Source organism: Apteryx rowi, unplaced genomic scaffold (assembly GCF_003343035.1).
Source record: "Apteryx rowi isolate R43461 unplaced genomic scaffold, aptRow1 scaffold_174, whole genome shotgun sequence".
In the NCBI taxonomy this organism is placed as follows: Eukaryota; Metazoa; Chordata; class Aves; order Apterygiformes; family Apterygidae; genus Apteryx; species Apteryx rowi.
This window is the reverse complement of record NW_020448019.1, coordinates 134,783-157,380: the sequence shown is the minus strand read 5'-3', so window position 1 is coordinate 157,380 and position 22,598 is coordinate 134,783. Positions and strand designations below refer to the sequence as shown.

The following is a 22,598-nucleotide window of genomic DNA, read 5'->3' as shown; positions in this document are numbered from 1 at the left end:
TGCTTCTGACCCTTCTTCTGAATGCAGCTTGCTCTACTCTACTGCTGTGTTGTCACAGTGCATACTCAGGAATACGTGAGAAATTTTCCGGACATGTGGTTCTTTCTCTTGCTATATTATGCTCCCAAGGTGTTTTCTGATCTCTCTGGAGTCTGCTATAAACAGGCCAAATGTGAGACATAGCCAAACATTCACATTTTTCATGATTCCATATGTCTTTTCTTCTAGCATCTAATGTAAAACCCGAGCCTGTCAGGAGAGAGAATGTGAGGAAGGGCTCTGTTGTCAACGTTAACCCAACAAATATCCGCCCACAGAGTGACAGTCCAGAAATTCGTAAATACAAGAAGAAATTCAACTCTGAGATCCTTTGTGCTGCTTTGTGGGGTAAGCTCAGAAGCACGTGGGCTTGTGTATGGAGGGAAGGCAGCAGCAGGAGAAGCTGTCAGTATATGCCAGGCAGGTTTCACAGTTGTATTGCACCTCTCCTGTCAGAAAATCCTGGAGTGGTTCACTAAGTACATAGCTACACACCACTCACATGATACTGCCTTCCTGATAAAAGATGGCAAACAGATGTGTTACAGTTGCAAAGGATTCTGTGCATCAGAATAAGAAAACATTTTGAACAGGCACCAAGTTAAAACTGTGCTTGCTGAAAGAGCCAAAAGATGTAAATGTTTTAGTAGTGTGAAACAAAGAAGGTTTGTGATGCTTTGTCTTCCTTACCTGATAAGTGTTTAGTTGATTATGTTAAGTTCTGCCCCAGTATCCGTCAAGTTCTGAAGAGTGGAAATAATCCAAACCTGCAGGCTTTTGCTGTTGTGTTTGTTAGTTGTTCCAAGAATCTTTCTGTGAGAATTTGAGCAATAAGAGACTGAAGTAAGTTAGGCATCAATCTTTCCAAATACTCGCCTTCCTTAGTTTCCATCTTGCTGGATCAACCTTTTTATAGGGTCAGCTTCACATGGCATGAAACCAAGATCAGTGTAGTCAGACTGATTTTCAACAACTAAAGACCTTGACCCAGTCTCACAGTAGCTAAATTATTGAGTTGTTTTAACCATCTGTCTACTTCTAAAGAAAAGGATGTATTCTATGGGACTCACCTAGCCTTTTACTTCTAGTCACTTTTTGAGGCTGGAATGAAAAATGCATGAAGTAGGTGAAACATTATCTAAAGGAAATGTAGATTTCCGGTTTGCAGCTTCACAGGTTTTGTTTAATGTATGTTTGAAGAAACTCAAGATTTTAAATTAAGAACAGAGCTGTGTAGCAAGGTCTGTAATTAAATGTGCGCTGAGGTTGAAGAGCACCAGGTACTCAGCAGAGCATTGCCAGTAAAAGTTTGCTTGTTACAGCAGGATACCTTCTGTCATTTCTTTAGAACCTGCTGACTGGGAATTGTAGCTGTCATGCCAGCCAAACAAAATTTTTATACAGGGTGCATCCTCTGGTGTCGACAGCCCACTGGAGCCTTCACTTCCTTGGGAGCAATTGGATTTCAGATAGATTAACTCCTTTAATTTGGCACTTGAAAGCATTTTTGCAAAACACAGACTGTTTTCCAAACAAACGCTCCCCTTCCTAGTATCAGCAGCCCCTCTTCCAACAAGGTTAGTCCTCCTCCTGAACTTTGAATCTTGTCTCTGGGGGAAAGGAGGATCATAGTTTTTAAAATTGGAGGAGATTCTCGGATCGTTTAGTTGGATCTCCTGTGTGACAACAGAGCGGTGCTGGACTCTGAGGTTTTTGCAGTGCTTACAAGCACATTCCAAGGTCAGCAGATAAGTTCAAGTTCACAAAGCGTTTCCTTGTTGTTTAAATACACATTGACTTCAGTGGAACTACTCATGCTTCAAGTTATATGGGCATATAAGTGCTCTGCTGGGTAAAAGCTTTAATGGTGAGATTCTTTTTTCTTTCATTTTTCTGAGAGGTCATCCACCAAACAACAGAAAAATTACCAGGTACCATTAAGAAAGACCAAATAAGAATCAATTCTAAAAATAATTAATACTGGGTAAGCTTGGAATCATTAGGTGATTTATGTTGTACTTTTTACTGTGTATTAACAGGAGTAAATTTACTGGTTGGAACAGAGAATGGGTTATGGCTGTTGGACAGAAGTGGGCAAGGAAGAGTTTATTCTCTAATTACAAGGAGACGATTCCAGCAAATGGATGTTCTGGAAGGACTCAATGTGCTAATTACTATATCAGGTTAGTTCAGTGTCTAAAAGTATCTGACCTGCATTGGGGTTGGAAGCAATTAAAAAGAAGAATTAGGTTATAAACTAGGTTTAGGAATTTGCTCTTACAGAAAATCACAGGACAGTTATTCCTGTTAATAGGAAAACAGTCCTGAGTTTTCAACACTTACATTCTCATTTCAGATTCAGATGAGGATTTGGGATATTTCATTACCTGGTTAATGTGTAAAGTAGTTTGTGGGAGGTATAATGTGTGTCATATCCTTAAAATGAACTGGTTCTCAGCAAGTAATAGTTTGTCAGTTTATGTTTGTTTACTTGTTCCTGTGATGGATGAGCATCGATTTAAGTGCAATTCTATTAAAATATCATTAAATAACCTTATTCAGTGGTCAACAAGATGTGCAAACAATAATATCAGGATGATCAATGCTGTGAAATTATCAATAGCATCAAATGGAGTAGCATCTTCAACCTCTACTGACAAAAAGTAGATTCTAACTTGTCAAGGTACTGAGGCCCTTATTTGCCTGTGGATGAGAATGGCCTCTAAGGATGCTTAGTACATAATGAGGTCAGAGATGTAGGTCTAGCAATGCATTGCTGCAACTTGCCTACAGCCCAGACTCACAGTGGTAGCTGATGGTGAGAGCTGTTTGTCCCGTATTGCCGGTTTCAGTTGTTCGTATGACATGGTCCTTCTCTTTAGACTACCTTGTGATCCTAGACTGCTGTTGACTCTACATCCTTATGAACTAAAGCAATAGAAAGACTGACTGAGATAAAAGATGACAAAGTAATTCTCACCCTGCAAGGCATCCAAAAGAAAATAGCTACCTGTAATGAAGATTGTCAGTTAATTAGAACTAAGAGAGTCGCTTATTCAAAATGGCCATTGTAGGCAATATCTGTATTCCTTCCTCCCCATCAAAGGGCAAATGCCAGATAATCTGATTATCTCTGATAATACATGCATTTATAGAGACCAGTTCTTTAGCCTAAGGGAAGAATTTTAATCAGGTATGAAAATCTTGCAGGAAGCTTGAGTCGTATATGCCAAATGCCATAGGATTGTTCCTATTCCAATTCCCACTTGAGTGCCATTGTCACACAAGGCTTTTTCTTTTGTGCTGCTGGTCTCTTTTCTCACCTTGWTGAGGCACAAAGGCCCTCTCTATTCAGGGTCATAAATCTCAGGCTTTTTGTGGGYGCAGGAGAGTTTGTGCTTCAGTGAGCTAAATCATTATATCTATCTTTTCCTGAAAATCCCAGGGAAGAAGAATAAGCTAAGAGTGTATTACTTATCATGGCTAAGAAATAAAATTTTGCGCAATGATCCAGAGGTGGAGAAGCGGCAAGGCTGGGTGTCTGTGGGCGACCTGGAAGGCTGCGTACACTACAAAGTTGGTAAGGTCTTTTTGGTTTGTCCTTAGAGTTCTGCTTAATCATCCTTTGATTAATCACCCTAATCTCACAACACCAGCATTTTTCTTCAGCTTTATTTCAGAACTGCACTGGGCATGATGTCTCTGACTGTTGCCAAATCTCCTTGTTTTACATGGCAAATGTTTTGCTCCATCTAATTCCAGATAGCTTCTCTCCTTGGAGCTGTTACCAGATTGTGTTACAGCTATGTCCTGCGCAGGCTGGGAGAAGGGAGTGACAGCCATGGTCTGTTGCTCAGTCAGTGGTTTAGAAGTTCCGTAGTTACTTAAGGCCTTCATTAGACAGGTTTTCCATGTGCAAGGTATGCAGCTTCTCTCCTGACCCTGAATAACTGCTAGTTAAGACTAGTAAAACTGGACTAGTAAAGTGCTAGTAAATCATATCCGTAGGATGTCCATAGGTAGGTCAGACTGGAGGTTCTACAGCTCATCCCTGTGTCTATATTATAAAATACCTGAGTATACCTTTGTTTAAACTCATACACTGCAATTGGTACCATAGCAGTTGAAGTACCATCTGGCTTTTAATTGACTTTCAGGCAGTCCATTCTTGCAGATGAACATCAGTATTGTGATAGTTTCTATCATTTACCTGTGTTGAGGGAGTGTGATGTATAGCTCAAATTTTACTTTATCGAAAGGTGGTATATGAAGGTGGCATTTTTCAAAGTCAAATAGAGAAATGATACAGGGGAGTGCAGGAGACAGGGAGAGGGTGTGAGCTCTCTTAAATGCTTTGCTTGACCTTTCTTTGCTTTTAGATCTCATGGCTTTAAAAGTAGCACAGGTTAAATCCAAGAAAAAAAATGAAACAGATGTGTTGTTACTTTCTTTGTAATTATGGCTAAGCACCGTGTATTCCACTTCACTTGCTTATTTTTAGGTTTGGTATGTTTAAAAAAAAAAAAAAAAACTAAAATTAGGCAGACATTTACTAGGAGCTTTTGTGTGTACATGTGAGAGTCATAAATCCATTAACTAATTTGAATAAAAGTTTTATGAACACTGTCTGAGCCAGGCATACCCTTACCAAGCAACCCTTTCACACATTCTGTTGGAATAGAAGCACTCTGAAATCTCCTGTTGTGATCAAAATGTGATTTCATTTGCTGAGCTTGCAGAGAAGCTCTTTGGCTTTGCAAAGGACCTTCCCTATAAAATTGACAGTTTGATTACTCTTTTTTTATGCAAATAAGGTTTCCGTGGAAAAAATGGCTTGCAAGCCAATCTGACTGCTTTGACGAAACAGCAATTGTTGTTTTCTTGATGGTGAATCTTCTCATATCTTGAACTTTGCTTTTACAGCTATTTTTCCAGGTAGAAGAAGAAAAGGATGTATTTTTGTTTGTTTGTTTGTTTTTTTGTTGTTTAGCCTTTCTCAGCCTATGTTAAATTTTCCTGATCAGTGTCCGTCCTTATCTACTCTTCATGGGCTTCTGGTATGTGTTTGGGAAGTATGAAATGCTCCTGTTGTAAGTGGCAAGGGCTGAGCAAGCCTGCCTCCCACAGAAAACAAACCTTAACTCAGTTGTATAACACCTGCATCTTTTAAAACTTCCTGTCAAGCAAACACTGAATGTAAAATGAGGGGAGACTGCATCAGGATGCTCTGCCTTATCAGTCAGTTTCCAAAGCAAATGCTTGCCTCTGGCAGAATTAAAACAAAATGTACAAAGAAGCCTTAATTTTTCAATACACAATTTTGCATTTATTCTCGATGGGCCCAACATAAGCCTAATCAACTTGGAGAAATTGTTCATCTCTTAAATGCTTACTCATCTAAAAAACAGGGGAGTCCTTTGCCCACCCTAGCACATGGAGATTTAACCCCACACATGAGCAGTGAAATGAAAATTCAGCCTGCAGAGTATAACAGAGTCATTCAGCAAACCACCATTCCTCCAAGAGTAGCTTGGAAGATACCGTAGCATATTCACAAGGAGCAATGTTGGTATGGGTTCACATTTAATTTGAAGTAGCTTGGCTTTTCTGCAGGGTCAAGCCTTTTTTCCTGACAAGGCTTTATTACAAGAAAAACACACACACAAACACACACACACACATATATATATGAAAAGCAATATATAAATGTTGTTAACAGTCATTTGGGTTTACTGACAGCAATTTAACTATAGGTTTGCACTCAAGGTAATATCACTGGTGATATTAAACATTAACATCCAGAATCCAGTAGTCTCCCTTACTGGATAGTTTCTTTCTCTACAAATAAACCTGTGAAGTTATTCCATGTGATTAAGTTAGTTTTTGATTTAAGTGTCCATCTGCTACCTAAGAAATTGTTCTTCTTGTATTACAGTAAAATATGAGCGAATTAAATTCCTTGTAATTGCTTTGAAAAACTCAGTGGAAGTTTATGCTTGGGCTCCAAAGCCTTATCACAAATTCATGGCTTTTAAGGTAAGTGAAACTTCACTTTGGTTCAGATGTAGCACTGTCCCTCACTGTTTTATCATCTACTCTTTGCTTTTGCTTTTTGTTGCTTTGCATAACATTTATTTCTAGCTAAATATAAAATGAATACTCTTTAAAAGAGAATGTAGCTGATTTGACATGCATCAGAGATGAAAGGCATAAAACTGTCAGTCATGTTTCTGTGGGATGTAAACAACTTGTTTCAGTGCAGTGCCAAAATGCATGTTTGAATTCACAAAGTTGATGCTGGTTTCCCTCAAAAGAGGGAGAAATTTAACATGAATAGTATTTAGCCTGATTTTTGCCTAGTCCATTTCTAGAATCTGGATTTTTTTCAAAACACAAGTGAATTATCCGATTTTCTTTGAAGCTAAATGGRTGATGGGTACTTACTCCTTTAATGCAACATAACGACTGTAACAAAAATAGCTGTCTAATGTTTGAGTGCTGAAAATTCTTAAGAAAGATCATATATGTTGATCTGAAAACCAACAGCTTTATTGTGTTACATAGAGTCTGATTTTTCTTTTTCCAGTCCTTTACATCACTTCATCACAAGCCACTGTCAGTTGACCTGACAGTTGAAAATGGACAAAGATTAAAAGTGATATATGGCTCACTAGTAGGCTTTCATGCTATTGATGTGGATTCTGGATCTGTGTATGACCTGTACCTTCCAACACACGTAAGATATTCCAAAAAAATAAGTAAACACATGTTTGTTGGGCTGTATGTTGATGATGATTGGGTAAAGTGCTATGTTACTTTTCAAAACACAGGGTAGGAGAATAATTTTTGCCAGCTAATAGAAAACTACTTTTCACATGGATTTTATAACAATGAACTTCTGTTAAAAACCTTTCTTTTCTCATATTCAGCATATCAATTTTGTGATTTGTCAGAAAGCCTGTTGTATGGACAGTATTATGTTTAATTGATTTATCCTGGAAATTTAGGGCTTCTGTAAAGTGTTAAAAGTCACAAAAATATCTACATGAATTTAGGTGACTTTTACAGTCTACCARTGTGCTTTTGAATGTTGATAACAAGTTGATTAAGATAGCACTGAATTGAGCTGAAATTTGGCCCAGATTTCAAAGACTGTTGCAAAAGTTGCAAAGACTGTTACAGAAAAGTTACCTTTGCACTCATGAGTACCTGTAGCTAGAGAAGCCAAGCCCAAATATAAATAATGTTCCACCAAAATATTTGCATCTCAGTCCTATATATTGGCATGTGTATACATGTGCTCCCCTGAATAATCCCAATTTATTCACCTTGGAGCACAATTACATTCGTTTTACATGATTACAGATCCAAGCTCAGTGTCCAACCTGTGATTTGCATTTCAGTCATGACTTTGCAGAATCGCAATTTCCAGACTAAATAAATTTGCTGATCTTACTGCTCAGTTGCCCACAAAACCAGTCCTGAAATTCAAAAGAATTTCTACACTTTCCTTGGGAYTTTCTGATTAGATTTTCAAGCAGAAGTTGGCACGAAGATGTTCATTTCGGTTTGATTTGTACATATTGCATTGTGTACCTGTTTGCTGGAATGATGGTGACCACTATAAACCTGTTTAAACTCAGCTAACAGCAAAGTAATTCCTCTACAGACATGAATGACAGGCATGGGGCTGCCCAGTATAAAGTTTGTGCTCTGGTTTTAATCTTTTTGTTTGTTTRCTTTTTAGCTGCAGATAGTTCTTTTCAAATTTGTGGGTTCCAAAACCAACAGAAACTTGAGGAGTTAGGTTCAAAACACTGACGGGTGCCCATTGCTCCAGTCTGGCAGGAGGCTCCCTGCAGGGGGACTTCTCTGCTCACACGAAAACCTCCCTGAAGTCAACAGTGCTCTGTACTGGCAAAGGGTTAGCTAATCTGAGTGCCATTGCCTCACTAGATCCTAAGGCAATGTGACCCAAAGGGAATTTTGAAGATCCCAGATCGGCATGTTGCAGCCTGTGCCTTGAACTCATTTTTTTGTTTGTAATCCGCACTCAGCCCTGTGTTTTCCAACCAAATGAAAACCCATGCCTCCTCCTTAGCAAGCCGCTTGATCACCCCGCTACCCTGAAGTGACAGCCTTCAAATGCTGTCAAAACTGTATTTCTAATAGATACAATTTTTGAGGATGGTTGTTAAGCTTACAAACTTCTTTTAATTAAAAATAACTTTTCTAGATATTCAGAACAATGTGTTGAATCACTTGCTAAAAGCTGTTTTTTAAAGAAGCTTTMTATTTCTGTTGTTAAATGGTATATTTGATCCAACAATTAGTAGCAGTGTTAACTCTGCAGCTGTTGAAAATTGACATCACTTTGTCAATCTAACCATGATGCCTGCATGCCCTGCCTGGAAGTTGGTTGCTAGGCAAGGTGAATAATGGCTTGTCAAAAAGATCATTAGCATAATTGCCCAAGATATGAAAGGTAAAGAAAAAAGTGAACCTTCTTAGCACTTTTAGTTTTTCAACAGGCTTCAAATATAATTATGTACATGATGAGAGATATTCCCCAGGTGAATGTCCTGAATATGCGGGGCACCTTTAAGAGGACCATGACTCCATTTGTGTGTGCTTTTCCACCAAAAGTTAGCATGTACTAAAAATACATTTTCCCTTAAGAGTCTTAGACCCGAAATAAATCTGCTGCTACAGTGGCTGTATCTTTTTTGGTATTTTGTTACTTTAAAGAGCATCAGATAGACTGGATAATTCTCTCAAGGAGCTTTGTAGTGGCAACAGACCAGACTTTAACAGGCTGACTTTAGATACTTTTGCTTTCTGGTACCCTCTTTTCCTCGTTCCCCACCTCTTTCTCCATCTCTTACCTGCTTCGATCGCTCATGCGAGTACCAAGGCAACGCATTAAAATTGCTCTGCGACTCTGGATACCCGTTCTAGTGTTACGGATAGTTGTTGCGGAGGCACGGAGTCAAGTGGTTGGCCAGAGTATATTCAGTTTGGCAAGTACAGCTTCAGTGCTTCTTTACTGTTCGTTGTGCCGTTACGGCATGCGTAAATGTATGTGCTTGAAGAAAAAAGATCTGTGTGTTGCTGGCTTGTGAAAATGATGTAGAAACTCCAGTTGTGTGCTTCCTATAGAAATATTAATTGCAGTGGTTTAATTTACTATTTAATTAACATCCTGGTTTGAGTAGTGCTTTGAAAAAGGAAATGCTTTGTTATTGATTTTAAGGCTCTCCTCTTTTTCTTTCAAAAATGTTTTCATAAACCCCTACCTTGATAGTTGTATATGTGCATTTTTATTTTTTTTCACCTGGGACGTGTTGGCTTCTGGGAGAGATTCTAGTGCACTGAACAGCTGTTAAGATAATTTGTATAAGTGAAATGAACTAATCCTGTGGCATGCAGAAAATGTATACTGAACAACATTTAAAAAGCCACTGTTATTAGTGAATAATGTATGTGGGAGGGAGGGGCATAGTAGAGTGGCTTGTGTTTGAAAGGTCCAGGTAACTTTTTAACCTGCTGTAAGTACTGTTAAGCTTACAGGTTTTAGCTCATGAGTGGGGCTAAAAAAATATCATGGAAAGTGAAAGCACTGATTTTTCTGGTATGTGCAAGTTTTTGTCCTTCCTCCATCTTCTCCTGAAATAATTTTGAATTCAAATTCTATTCACCTTCCTTCTCTCTATTTATATAATGCTAGTGTTTTGTGAATGAGTCAGTAAATCTTACCGTTTCTCAGTGGCTCCTTGGCTTCTTGAACCCAAGTAATACTGGTAAATATAAAGTGAAATATTGAACATTGACTTATTTGTAAATCTTCTGTAATATCTAAGGGGGTGAGGAGGGGGAGGAGGCCCATGTCTAGACCATTTTTGCTAGCTAGCAAAATATTCAGCCTTTCTGAAAACACTTCTTTCACTTTCCCTGAGCTGCGAGCCAGTTCTTTTTATTGCTCTGCCAAGCCTAGTTAGATTGATATAGTCACTAAAATTGCAGTCCATTTTCTGATATAAATCTTAGTAAAATATGATTCCAGATCCAGGGGACTATTCGCCCACATGCCATTATCATCCTCCCGAATACCAGTGGAATGGAACTTTTACTTACCTACGAAGACGAAGGCATCTACATTGATATATATGGGCATTTCACAAAGGAAACTGTTTTACAGTGGGGAGAAATGCCAGCATCTGTAGGTATGTATGAAAAATAGCGCTTTATTAAGTGTAAGATTCTGCTGTATGAAACCTGACTTCTTTATTAGGTTTGTATCCATTTGAAAGTTCTTGTATGGCACACTAAGCAACTTCGGAGCAAAGCAGATGTCTAAAGAGTAAACAGATTAATGTATGTTTGTGTTAAGACAGCCAATGATTGTAAAAGGGTCTTCACATTTGTACCGCAGAATTTATATTCATATCACACACTCACACATCATGCGTTTACTATCCAGCCAAACTTCACTGAGGATGCAGCCTACCACCAGTTTTTACTTCTGTCATTTAAATGAATTACAGAGAGAAAAAGGTGCTCTTGTTTCCTGCTTGGATTGTTCATAGCCCATAGCATTTTATGTAGAAATTCATAACTTTAGAGGGCTCACTGAAGAGGTCTATAACCACCGCCAAATGGCCCCTTAATTTTACCACCCTGAATTCAGAGTGCTGCTGGTCTGGGGTTTTTGTGATAGGCTCTCAGTCTCTCCAAGCTTCTGGCTGGCTTTGTAGGAAGGACAGTCGGACTGTACGATAGCCAGGACAGCTGTTTGCTTCACCTTGGGGAAAAACAAGAACATCCCAGGCAGATTTTTGCTTTTATTATTTGGTGCCTTTAATTTCTATTTCAGCTTGCTCCTATTCATCTGCATCTTAAAACAAACATACAAACAAAAAAAAGCCCATGATACTCAGATTGTGCAAAAGCATATTATGAATGTGAGAGCAACTGGAGACCACAGTGAAGAATCGGGCATGTTCACCTTTTTCTTTCCATTTCTACTTCTAGGAAACTAGGTAACTTCTAGGGAAACTCCATTAAAATCAGTAGAATAACACCAGAGTAAATACAAGGTCCATCATTTCTGGAGGATTGTCAACAGTACTGAGGGCAAATAGCCCACCTCTGAGATGCAGATTCCTACAAGGGAACTTAGTTTTTTTTGTACTGTCAGAATAAAATCGAGCATCAAAACTGCTTCAGTTTTAAGAATCAGTTCACTTTTGTATAAGTTTATAAGCTAGCTATCTAGTGTTTCTTTTTCCCTAATAAATAATCTCCACTCCACTTTTCAGCTCATATCCAGAGCTGCAAGGCATAATTAAAATATATCAAGTCAGTTCTCCATTTTTCATATTCCAATATTGAATGGTCTTTGATATGTTGAAATTTTACATCACCTCTGAATTAATGTTAGAAGCACCATTAAGAAATAATGATCAAAGAGCAATTACCCAGCAAGGTCAGAAAAAGAAAAGTTCTAATGAGAAGTACTGAGTGTAATTGGAAGCTGTATTGGAAAATGTTATCTGAAGGAGGCAGAAGCTTTCAAGAAGCATGTCATTATGGGAAGTACCTTCCTTAGGCATTACAAAAAATAGCAAGCTTACATAATATGAAGATTTTTTTTTAACTGTAATGTCTTACCCACCTTACAATGTGTATATATGATACATGATTTTCATAAGTATTTTAACTCTTTTGTTTTCCCACATATACTTCATCGATTTTGTGTCCTTTTTCCTGCCTTGGGAAGTAACAGAATTTTAAAGCTGCCTTTATATTACTGTCCTGCCAGAAATTAACCCTAATTTCATGTTTAATAATTTTTAAAGCATGGATATTATTTGTAACTATTACAGGGTTTTCCAGTTGTATTATTCTTACTATCTGCTATGTCCTAAAGAGTGCCTCGTATTTAGTAAGTCAGCGTGCTCCAAAGATGGATGGAAAAAAGGAATGGAAAAAAGGGCTTTGTTAGATCCTGCTTTAGAAAGGACAATATGGCAAGAAGGGTTGCTTAGATTTATGTCTCCTTTTTGGAAATTAGCAGTTTGTGACACTGGGCACTGGTTGCCCTCGGAGCTTCTTCACTTAATCTGGAGTTTGCAGGAATGCCTCAGAAGTGGGCCAAAGAGAGCTTAAGTCCTTTTTTCTGCATTGCTGAAAGTACTGAATCATCAAACCCAGAGAAATGTGAGGTAGGTTTGTAAAGCATTCCTGTGGCCTGGAATTCACACTGCCTTAACTTCACTAAAATTTTTCTTGTACATACCCAGCTAGCATTGAAGTGAATAAAGCTTCACCAGTTGGGACCAGCTGAGTATGTGATCCTCTATGCCAGTTAATTACTCTAATTTAAAAGTTCTTCTGTACACATCTGGCTAGGTGTGACACTCTCAATTTCACAAGGTTGATTACATCTTAATAGCAGGAATGCCATTTGGACATTCTCTTTCCTCATGCTCACACAGCCATTCCTCCTGTTCTTTGGTATACGATCTATGACAATCATTTGCATGGAGAAATGACCTGATCACTTTTGTTACGGTATTTTAGAGCAGTGGAACAAATAGGAACAGGACAGAGACGACACTTCTGAGGATGGTATCCTGTCTGCTGAATTTTACAATATAGAAGTTAGGAGTCCAGTCTGTGCTAGCTGTTTAACTTTTCTCTCTGGTCAGTCTAGACAAATGGGTACCACCAGCTAGGAAGTCATCCCATCCTGAGACAGGTAGCTAAGACAAGCATAATGAAGCATCTACTCAGGTGGCAAAGGTTAGGAGAGCTGAGTGAACAGCTAGCTCCTTGTGGAACATCCCCGTGTGTCCTCTGGAAGGAAAGGGGTCTGTCTCTATCCCTCTGTCTCTCTTTCATTATTTATACTTCTGTACATTCCACAGCTGAAGGGAGGCAGTTTCCAAACCACCCTTCTCACTTATCCTTTGAAATATTCCAGTATGTTAACTTGAGAGCTCTCGCATTGCTGCTGCTGCAGCGCTTTTGGTATCTCAGAACTAGATTTCTTTGGAACAGAAATTGTCAACTGAACACATTTGAGTAAGGTCTTTTGATATGGTACAAGATTTATTTCACTTCTGATTGTTCTTAGCTAAAATGTGATTCCAAATTGACTCAACCCATTACTCGAAACTTGATTCAAATTTTAAACAAAGAGTTCTGTTAACTATTTTTTTAGTAATTGTTTCCCACCAGTTCTTGTTCGTTTTCTTGCTCCTTTGAAATTTTTGGCTCCAGACAAAAACAGTAACTATTATAAGAGAAGTTTGACTAACCATGCTATTTGCATGGCCAAACTTAGGGTGAACTTGCAAGTTTCACATAAGATACTGGTCTCTTGGAATTTCCAGACTTTAGCAGGTTTGACATCAGTCTGTATGAGCTTATTTCAAAGTTTTGACCATGTGTTTCAGAGATAAAAGGGTATTGTCTTAGCCTTGGGGTTCTATCTAGCCATCCTTTGCTCAGTTCTTATTTTCTTTGAATAATTATTTTGAATTAAAACTTCTGTAGTTGGTGAGAATATCTTGAGTGACTACGGAAAATAAAAAAAAAATAGTTGTAATTGATGGAATTAGGACAGGGAAACTAAATATAGCTGCCTCTCATAGTCTTTAAGTTGGGACCTCTGTGACCGATCTGTTAATAAGATATTGGAGTGAGGAAGCTCAAATCCAGTGGGAAATTAAAATTGTAGAGCTACTCTGTCTATGTTTAATCTGGAAGATATTTCACATAGGGCTAAATACAAATAAAGCTATAACATTTTCTTTCTATAAAACAAGATTAAAAAAGGATTTAGGAAACATCAAGTTAATAAGATTTGAGAGCACTTTTGCCCTTTCTTATGAGTAATGAATTATTTGCATATGAGTAATGAATTATATCTTCTTGGAGGGTTAGCACAAAACTGGATATCCTTTGTAGTGTTCATGTTGGAAGCCAAAAGGATGTTATGTGGAGAAGCAAGATAATATTACCAAAAGCTGGTTGTATTACTTTATCAGTACTCTATCAACATACTTTAGCAGTTCTTGAAATAATTGCTGTCCAGCTTTGCACAGAAAATACCTGCTTTTGTCCACATGATTCTTACTGTTCAGATTTCCTGTGCAGTTTTTCACCAGTAACCAGCAAAAAGCATGTAAACAAGCAGCCTCTCATACATTTCTGGGTTGGGTTATTAGTTATACTCATAGTTACAGATGAGTGAGCAACAACTGGGAGCAGAGAAACTTTGAAAAATAGATGCACAGAAACTTATACATTTGAAAAAAAATTAAAAGACTCATAGTTGTAAATTTATTTATTCCTAGTTTTATTTTGGTGGTTAGGGAATTGTATGTGTTAGCCCTTTGTCCAGTGTAATCTAAACAAAACATTCAGCAGAAAAAACTTGCCTCCTTGGGCCAATTTCTTAATTTGCCCACTTGTGACTTCACTCAGCCTTACTTTTTTTTCTTCTTGATTTTTAACTCCCTAACCTCTTTCATTTAGCAAAAGCTCTCCACAGCTGTGGCTGGGAGGAAAAAAGTATCCTCTTCTATCCAGGTAACATAAATAATAGCAGTAAAACTGTTCTAATTAACAGAATTGCACAAGAGAAGTTTCTGACTCCTTCCTCAGTTTCCCTTCCCAAAATTGCCTAACCTTTGGGACAGGAAGTGTTGAAGTATGGGAAGCACACAGAAGTACTTGTAAGTATCTAATCAGTCCCTAATCAGTGGTCAGCAGCATCTTTAGTGAGCTTCTAACTCCTCTGCCGCCTTATTTGGGACTGGGTTTGAGTGGGAACAAGCTTTGCTACATCCCAGAACACTGTAGGTATCTCTGAGTTATTTTCATTCCTGGCCCTCAATACGCACATTTTCCTTTTATTTGTCTAAAAAATAGGTATGGTTTCCCCAAAGATTGGGAAACCAATGAGTCTTGATTTCAGATACTTGTTTGCAAGTTTGACTGAGGGGCCAAAGAAGGATTCCATAGAAAAGTGTATTCAGTTGTAAGATCTATATGGTCTCTAATAGCTGATACCTTTTACAAGCAAAGAAGGAAGGTCCTTCTTTTAATGTTCATGCCCAGCTGCACACTTGCCTAAAGCAAGTTTCTCAAAGGTGTATACAGAAGCAAAGTTCAGTAGGTTTTCCGTGTTGAATTGCGTCTATGCAGGTATTGACTCTCTCCAAAAGGGAATTCTGTAAAGTAGTGTACACTCTCTTTTTTGCTGTAAAATGAAGTTTGATATCATGACTCATGCCAGCAAAAGCTGGTCAGAATCTTTTAATTCATGTTCAGTTTGTTCATTTCAAACTTTTATGTCCATCTGCAATCGCTTGGGTAGGAAAGTTTGGAGTCTCCATCACGGTCTTTAAGGTCACATTATAAAAACAACTGTCAGAAGTGATACTGATAGCTCTGTTGTGGCACAGAGATGTGGCTGGAAGTGAAGGTATGTTAAGGTCTTTTCCTGCCCTATTTCTATAGTGATAATCAGGAAAGCCTGATTTTATGGTATTTTTTTACAAGCTGATTCTGCTGTCATGCAGAGGTAAATGAGGAATTTACCACTTAGGGCGGTAAACCAAATTCAGTACATGAGATCAGAAATGGAATCTTTGAAGGAAAAGAGTTTACAAAAGAAAAGAAAGTGTAAGAACGGAAGTGAAACTGTAGCAATGCATGGGTTCTGCGATACCAAGTGCACTTGTCTCATTCAGACTGAGTATACTACTAGTGTGAGGCTCTGAGATCATTAGCTTGTGTCAGGGACACTTTATGGAAGTTAATGGATCCAAAAGGGCTCAGTAATTTCTTTCACCTTTTCTAAGTCTCTCAACCATTTCTCCTTGAAGTAGTCGCTTCCCTGAATGTGGAATCTCCTCAGCTTAATATCAATATGCTCTGTTAGCAGGAAACACCAAGCAGGTGGTCTTGTCCATTTTAGAGCATTCTTAATGCTTTCCTGATGTTAAGGGACTGATTTTGATCTCACTTCACTATACTAACTTTAACCATAGTGCATGAGCTTTGATGTCCAGGGAGTAATGGTGGTGTAAATGGTGTAACAAGAACCATGCTCATGTGCAACTGTAGGTCTTTTAAGATAGGCTGTGATGTGGGTGATGCAGGGGAGCCTCAGGTACCTCTGGATGACCTTGCTCCAGAACTTTAAGCAACACTGGCACATTAGTCCAGGTTATACAGGCTGTATATGCCTGCTCTGCCAAGCTGCTATCCAACGGACCAGAGCAGCTGTCTATGTCTAGGGTTGCTGGAAACCAATTCAGTGCTGCATTGGGTAATACAAACACCCTTAAATGTTGCCAGTTGGAAGCACAGGATGTTTTAATTTAAGGCTTGTTGAGGTGGAAAGTTGATCCAAAATAACTATTCCTAAATTGTTCATGATATAGGAGCTTTTGTTCCAGAATAAGAAGTCTTTAATCTGAATATCTAATCTGCTTTCAATTAATTCCACATGGCACACTTATATTCCAGAATAAATACTCTCACATGGGAAGATAATCAAGGATTAGTACTGAACTTTGAATTCACAGCCTGCTATCTTCAAAATTAATTTCCACGTACTGATAAATCCTTACAGCTAGACAACCCCACAAACAATATAATGGGGCCTTTTTTTGGCATGCAATCTCATAGCCACAATTTGAGAAAGAACTTTTTGATTYTGCTACAGAAATGAGCTTTTGGGCTACTTGTACTTTGACTGAAATTTGCTGTTGTCAGTTGACAAGTTCTCAGGTATATTGGCTTGCCAGCAGAACGTAAGTGGATGAACTTGATACCTCATATGTTATTATATTCCCATTGTTCACTGCTTTGGAGATCAAGTCTCATCTGAACATAGCAGTAGTGGCTTGCCCAGTCATCCAGGGCTTTTTATCCTGGATGACCTAGAGGTTGCAAGAGAGCCTGATTAAGCTGAGAGCTGCAAGGATACTATCAAATTGAAATCTGCCAAAGGCATGGATACAGCTGATGCAGACAGGGATATTGGCAACTAGAGCGCAGATTTCACGTAGTGGGAAAGATAAGAGAGTTAAGAGTGGATTAAGTCTTTGTTGCTTTAGGACCTATGTGACCTATACTCAGCAGCATAGCCATGGAATGTTTTCATACTATTGTTTACATATACACACCTATACACACCTGTCTTTCTTTCCCACCCTCCAGTATCTGAGTGTACCTGTGGGTCTGTTGTGTTTAAAAGCTAAGTTTGAAAAGGCTAATGTGGTGTCAGTTGCTACAAAAAAAAAAAAAAAAAAAAGCAAATGTCTGAGTATCTTTTCATCATCTTCTACTTTATTAGACACTAACTGCATGTTGCATGGGTGACACCTTGGTGCTCATCTTGCTACTGCTGGAGTGATTCAGAAACCTTAAGGACTATCTTCCTCACTGCCTACAGTGGTGGTAATCTGTTATACAGCCTAGGAACTAAAGTATAAAGAAAGGATTAAAAAAAAAAAAAATACTGATTTCAGGTGTTTGATTTCAGAAGACCCCATTCTCTTCTCCCACTTCTCCTCAGTTCCTATCTGCTATTTTGCTTTTCAAATGGGAAGTTTTCTTTCTGCATGACTGAGATATCAGCAGTGGGATACTGGGAATACAGAAGAAAGAATTTTCTTGCTTTCAGTTCTAGTAGCAGGCAAGTCTTCCGCGTGCACAAAGAACAACTGAAAGGAAAGTCTACCAACCAGATATGGTGGAAATTAATACACTTTGGGGGGAATTAAAATCTCCATATTGTCACTATAACAGACATGTTTCTGAGGAGATATAATTTTCACAGTATAAATGCACATATTTGTTCTGAAAAGAATTATAAAGCAAGGATTTCAAATTTATATTAAGCCAAACAACGACTAAAGGAGTATACAGTCACTCAGGCATATTTCCTATACCTGCTGTCCTTCTGAAGTGGAGTGAAAACTTAAATCTGTAGACGAAATGCAAATCAACATGGAAGGTTTTAAGGGACAGACTGCTCACATTAACAATGTAGGACAGGCAGACACTGTCCACTGAAGCTAAAAACCAGTCAACTACATGTATTTCCTCTATATCATTTCACAGCACCAGAATTCTCAAACTAATGAAATAATTTATAGTTGAGCAAGAAGAACCATTTCTAAGCATTATTGACTATCTAGAGCAAAAATAACGTGTTTTCACTTTGGAAGCCCATACATAGGTTAATTTCAGAGCTTTCAGAGGGCTTTCCTTGAAACTGCCAAATTTGAAATCTGTGGTGTTAACTCCTTCATCATTATGCTGATTCCTCAGCTAATTGCCAGATTTGAAGGGAGTAACATAGAAAGCTTCCATTAGTGCTGGAGTCCCTTCTCTGGATATATGTAATATCTCCAAAAAGAAATGACAGGAAGACAGCAGCTAAGGAGACCAAGTTAATCATGCTGTAGTCTGATTCAAAAGTATTTAGGTATCGGACAAACCTGAACTCAGCAGTAAATCCATACTCCAACTTCCTAATGGGACGGTATAGATAAGACGGAGTCAAGACTTTTCTTGGAGATATTTCAATGAAAGGATAAGAGGTAAAATGAGCACAAGTTGCAGCAAGGAAAATTCTGATTAGATACTAGGAAGACATTTTAACTACGAAGGTAGTGATGCATTGCAGCAGACACCAAGAGGGGAGGCGAAATCTCCATCTTTGGAGACAGTTATAACATGACTGGACAAGGTCCTGAGCAACCTTGTCTAATTTGGCCCTGCTTTGAGAGGGAAGAAGATGCCCTTCAGAGGGCATCTCTTCCAACCTTTTGTGATTCTAAAATATACAATGTTAAGATATGTGTAGAGTCAAAAATAACTCTGAGAAACTGAAATTCGGTTGCTGTTTCCAAAACTTTATGTAAATGTTTAAAATATAAATCATTCAGAATATAGTTATCAGATTTATACTGACATCAATTCAGAAACCTTCACTGAGGTTAACACAGCTGCTTCAGATGTGTTTTGACATAAATGAGACAAGAATCTGTCTTTCAGCTGTTAAATAGCTACAGCACACAAAGCTACCTTCCACAGCCCTAAAGAACTCATTTTTCATATCCATAGTACACACAGGCTGAAATTCTGAATATCCAAAAGAAAGGTTCTAATCTCTTGAGTGAACTAAAGAGGAGGAAAAGGTGTTATAGTGTGGAGTGAATGAATCTTGCTTTGGTTACCTAGAACTCTGCTCTCTGCCTTCAATCCTCTATAGTGGAGTAAGAACAATGGGGTCATTAGACTCAAAAACGCTCAAAAAGGAACTCGAAAGCAAAGCAGTTGTTAGTGTTGCTAAATCCCAGAAACTGTAGAACAGCCAGAGTAACTGCGTAGGTCAGGCTGCTTGTCGTGCTAGCACCTTCAGGGAGAAACTGCCACAGCTCCTGCTTTAGATCACGTTTGTGTAGTCTCTTTTTTTGCAAGCTCTGTACTGGAGGCTAAGATTTAGCCATTTAAAATGTATTTGCAAATGTGTTGTGCATGATTCTCTTTTTTGAAACAGGCTTTGGAGAATCCCACTGTATATTGGACTCCCACAAATGACTGGTTGCATTTGCATTCTAATTTGCTAATAGTAACGGGCAAATACACTGGTGGCATTTTTTAACTTATCAAATCCTTTTTTTTTTTCTTTTCTTTTTTTCTTTTAGCTTATCTTCAGTCAAATCAGGTCATGGGCTGGGGAGAGAAAGCAATTGAACTACGTTCTGTGGAAACAGGGAATCTGGAAGGAGTATTTATGCACAAGAAAGCACAGAAGCTAAAATTTCTATGTGAAAGAAATGACAAGGTACAGACATCACTACAGTGTGGTGATTTAGCAAAAATGAGTAATAGTTGACTAAGAAACTAAGACTATTTAATTTTTTTAACTTTGTGTTTACATTGCCTATTTCTTACCTTAGTGCAAGTTTCCCATCCAAAGCAAATGTAGTCACTGACGCACAAACCACTCACTGTAGATATCCTGCACTCTGACAGAGTCCTCCTACAGCCRGTTCTTTTATGACTCCTATTGCATTTAGCCTTCATGGATTTCACACGAGCTGGCCAGACTCCAGCACAGCAAATGTACTGAAGAGGGCTGGTGAGCCACTGTATTCTCGTAACGCCTAACTACAAAACTGCCTCTCCTGGGCTACTGAAATTATGTGCGATTCAGAGCAGCCATCAAGAAAAAAACCACTCTAATAGTTGAGATATCGCAAGCACTGGAGTATAGATAATCAAGTATGATTTCTTGCATATGGCATGGCAGCGCCTGATAAGTGTTTTCTGAAACCTGTTCAGTCCCACTGTTATATTTAGAAAACTGGGCCCCAAAACTGTTTAATTTTTTTTAAATGTGCTCTCCTGTCCTTCCAAATAGGAAAAAGGAATATACCATAGTTGTAGCACAAGCACTGTTTTGCTGTTAAAAAGTTTCTCATGGAATTAAAATTGAACTGGAATGCATACACTATTGTATTTGGGACAGTATTGTTCTCTTAGATTTCCTATACTGATAAAAATATTCTCATGAATGTAAACTGACAGCTTATCTTTTCTTTTTTTTTCAAGGTATTCTTTGCATCTGTACAGTCAGGAGGCAGCAGTCAAATTTACTTTATGACTCTCGGTCAAAATGTACTATTCAACTGGTAAATCACATCAAAATGAAGGATGCTTTGAAATTCCCTCTAGCTAGCAGTGTAAAATGCTTGGAGGTAATATACACAAATTTGCACTCTTTACCTACAAGAATCCTGACATTATTAACTTATCAAAATTCATATTCTTTCAGTTTGGAAAGAATTCCATTTTCCTGTCAAATTACTGCAAACATTTTTAGTTTCATTTTCTAAAATATGTTGCAAACCAAGACTCTATTCACAGTGTTAGCAAAGAGCAACTGTAATGAAGAATGTAGTCAATGTAACAAACTCCTGTACTATGAAAAGTGTACCTTTTTTTTTTTTTCACAGACAGTGTAATACAGTTAGCTTGAACTGAAGACTCTTTTTTGGATGGCAACATCTRTATGTAGATATAAAACATACAAATGTATTGGGTGACAAATTGGAATCTACTTTATTTTGAATTTGTTTTGGCTTGCTGTACATTTTAACAAAATTGTTACTGTTTCACCAAAACACATTTGTCCAAGTCTTCTAATCAGTGAAAGAGCAACTGTTTATTAAGGGGCCTAACGCAGATTTGGACACTGAGGGATTGTATCTTGTCCTAGGAAGAATGGGTGCATTTCATGGCAGAGTTGTAAAAGCAGCTACTCTAGACGTGTGCCCCATGTGGTAGATTTTACAAAATACAGGGGACAGTCTTCATGTTTCTCTCAGGGCTGGATGTCTCAGCCTTTAGACACAGTTACTGTAGAATGTATTTGTAAAAATAGTTTAAATAGTAGTTTGTCAGAATCATTTATGCGTAAATGCTTTATGGACCTGAACCTTTAAATTTTTACTCAAACAAGTGACCCATACTCACGTGAGTTGATTTAAAGGCACTACCCTTGTGTACAAGGGCACAGGATCAGGCACCTTTTTTATTTCCCTCCTTCTTGCTCTTTAAGCATCAAGTCTTCATGTATTTGTGTGTAAATATAATCTTTCCAAAATGGATATCAAGATTAACAAATGTATTCTTAATATAGTTATGAAAATATCCAAAGAGTTGATCTATTATAAATAGAAAATATAAATAATTTCAGGTGCTTTCTATGCTAATTACATCTAAACAAAGCTGCATCCACCAGTGGTATTGGTGCCAGTGTTTCTGCCATAAAACTGTTCTCAGGGGCTTGTAACTTGGCCACAAAACTATATAAATGTTCTAGAATTAAATTGTAGGGTTTAATGCAATCATCATTTAGCTGATTTTTGGATGTGCTTTGAAAATGTAAAGCATCAAATAAAAAGCAATACAAAAGAGTTCATTCCAGACATGATACAGTATGGATGACACTGTATGCAGAAGTGAAATCATTAGCTACAGTGTTTGAAAATGGTTATTTTTTACTTGAAATATGTGATACTGAAAGGTGCAGGGGAAGTGTATTGGAATATCTGGTCGTCTACCTCAAGGATGATGATTCAAAATTGACTAAGAAGGGGTGAAATTAAAGTTGTTAGAAGTGGTAGCTGTTTTGTACAGTATGTCAAGTTAAGTTAGTGTTAGGAGATGTGTTGTGACTGACAGGTGCTCAGACTGCAACCATCAGCTCCAGAACTGGTATTCTTGTACATAACTTCAGCAGAGAAGTCAAGGAATGAATCAAACTGGGGACTAATCACCATTTTCACTCCCCGTGGTGGCACCTCAAGTGCTGCAGGGCAGACTGGAGATGCCAACACTGTTGCCATGTTCTTTGGCTACATGGAGGACTGCACTTTCCAAAGTTTTTAACCTAGCACTTTTCATGAGCACTAGTTTATCTACAAATGTGTAGTGTTTTTTATGAAGTATTTTCCTCT

General features: G+C 38.1%; 1 protein-coding gene across 1 annotated transcript in view; it reads left to right on the top strand.

Annotated features, from left to right (window-relative positions):
• Window positions 1–22,100, top strand: part of NRK (Nik related kinase) — a 101,546-nt gene extending 79,446 nt beyond the window's left edge. Inside the window, exons 23-30 of the mRNA XM_026061025.1 lie at window positions 229–387; window positions 2,079–2,222; window positions 3,485–3,619; window positions 5,975–6,075; window positions 6,626–6,775; window positions 10,103–10,262; window positions 19,779–19,918; window positions 20,689–22,100. Coding sequence (XP_025916810.1) covers window positions 229–387; window positions 2,079–2,222; window positions 3,485–3,619; window positions 5,975–6,075; window positions 6,626–6,775; window positions 10,103–10,262; window positions 19,779–19,918; window positions 20,689–20,772 — 1,073 coding nt within the window. The 3' untranslated portion in view covers window positions 20,773–22,100. The remainder of the gene's footprint in view (window positions 1–228; window positions 388–2,078; window positions 2,223–3,484; window positions 3,620–5,974; window positions 6,076–6,625; window positions 6,776–10,102; window positions 10,263–19,778; window positions 19,919–20,688) is intronic.
• The last annotated feature ends 498 nt before the right edge of the window (window positions 22,101–22,598 follow it).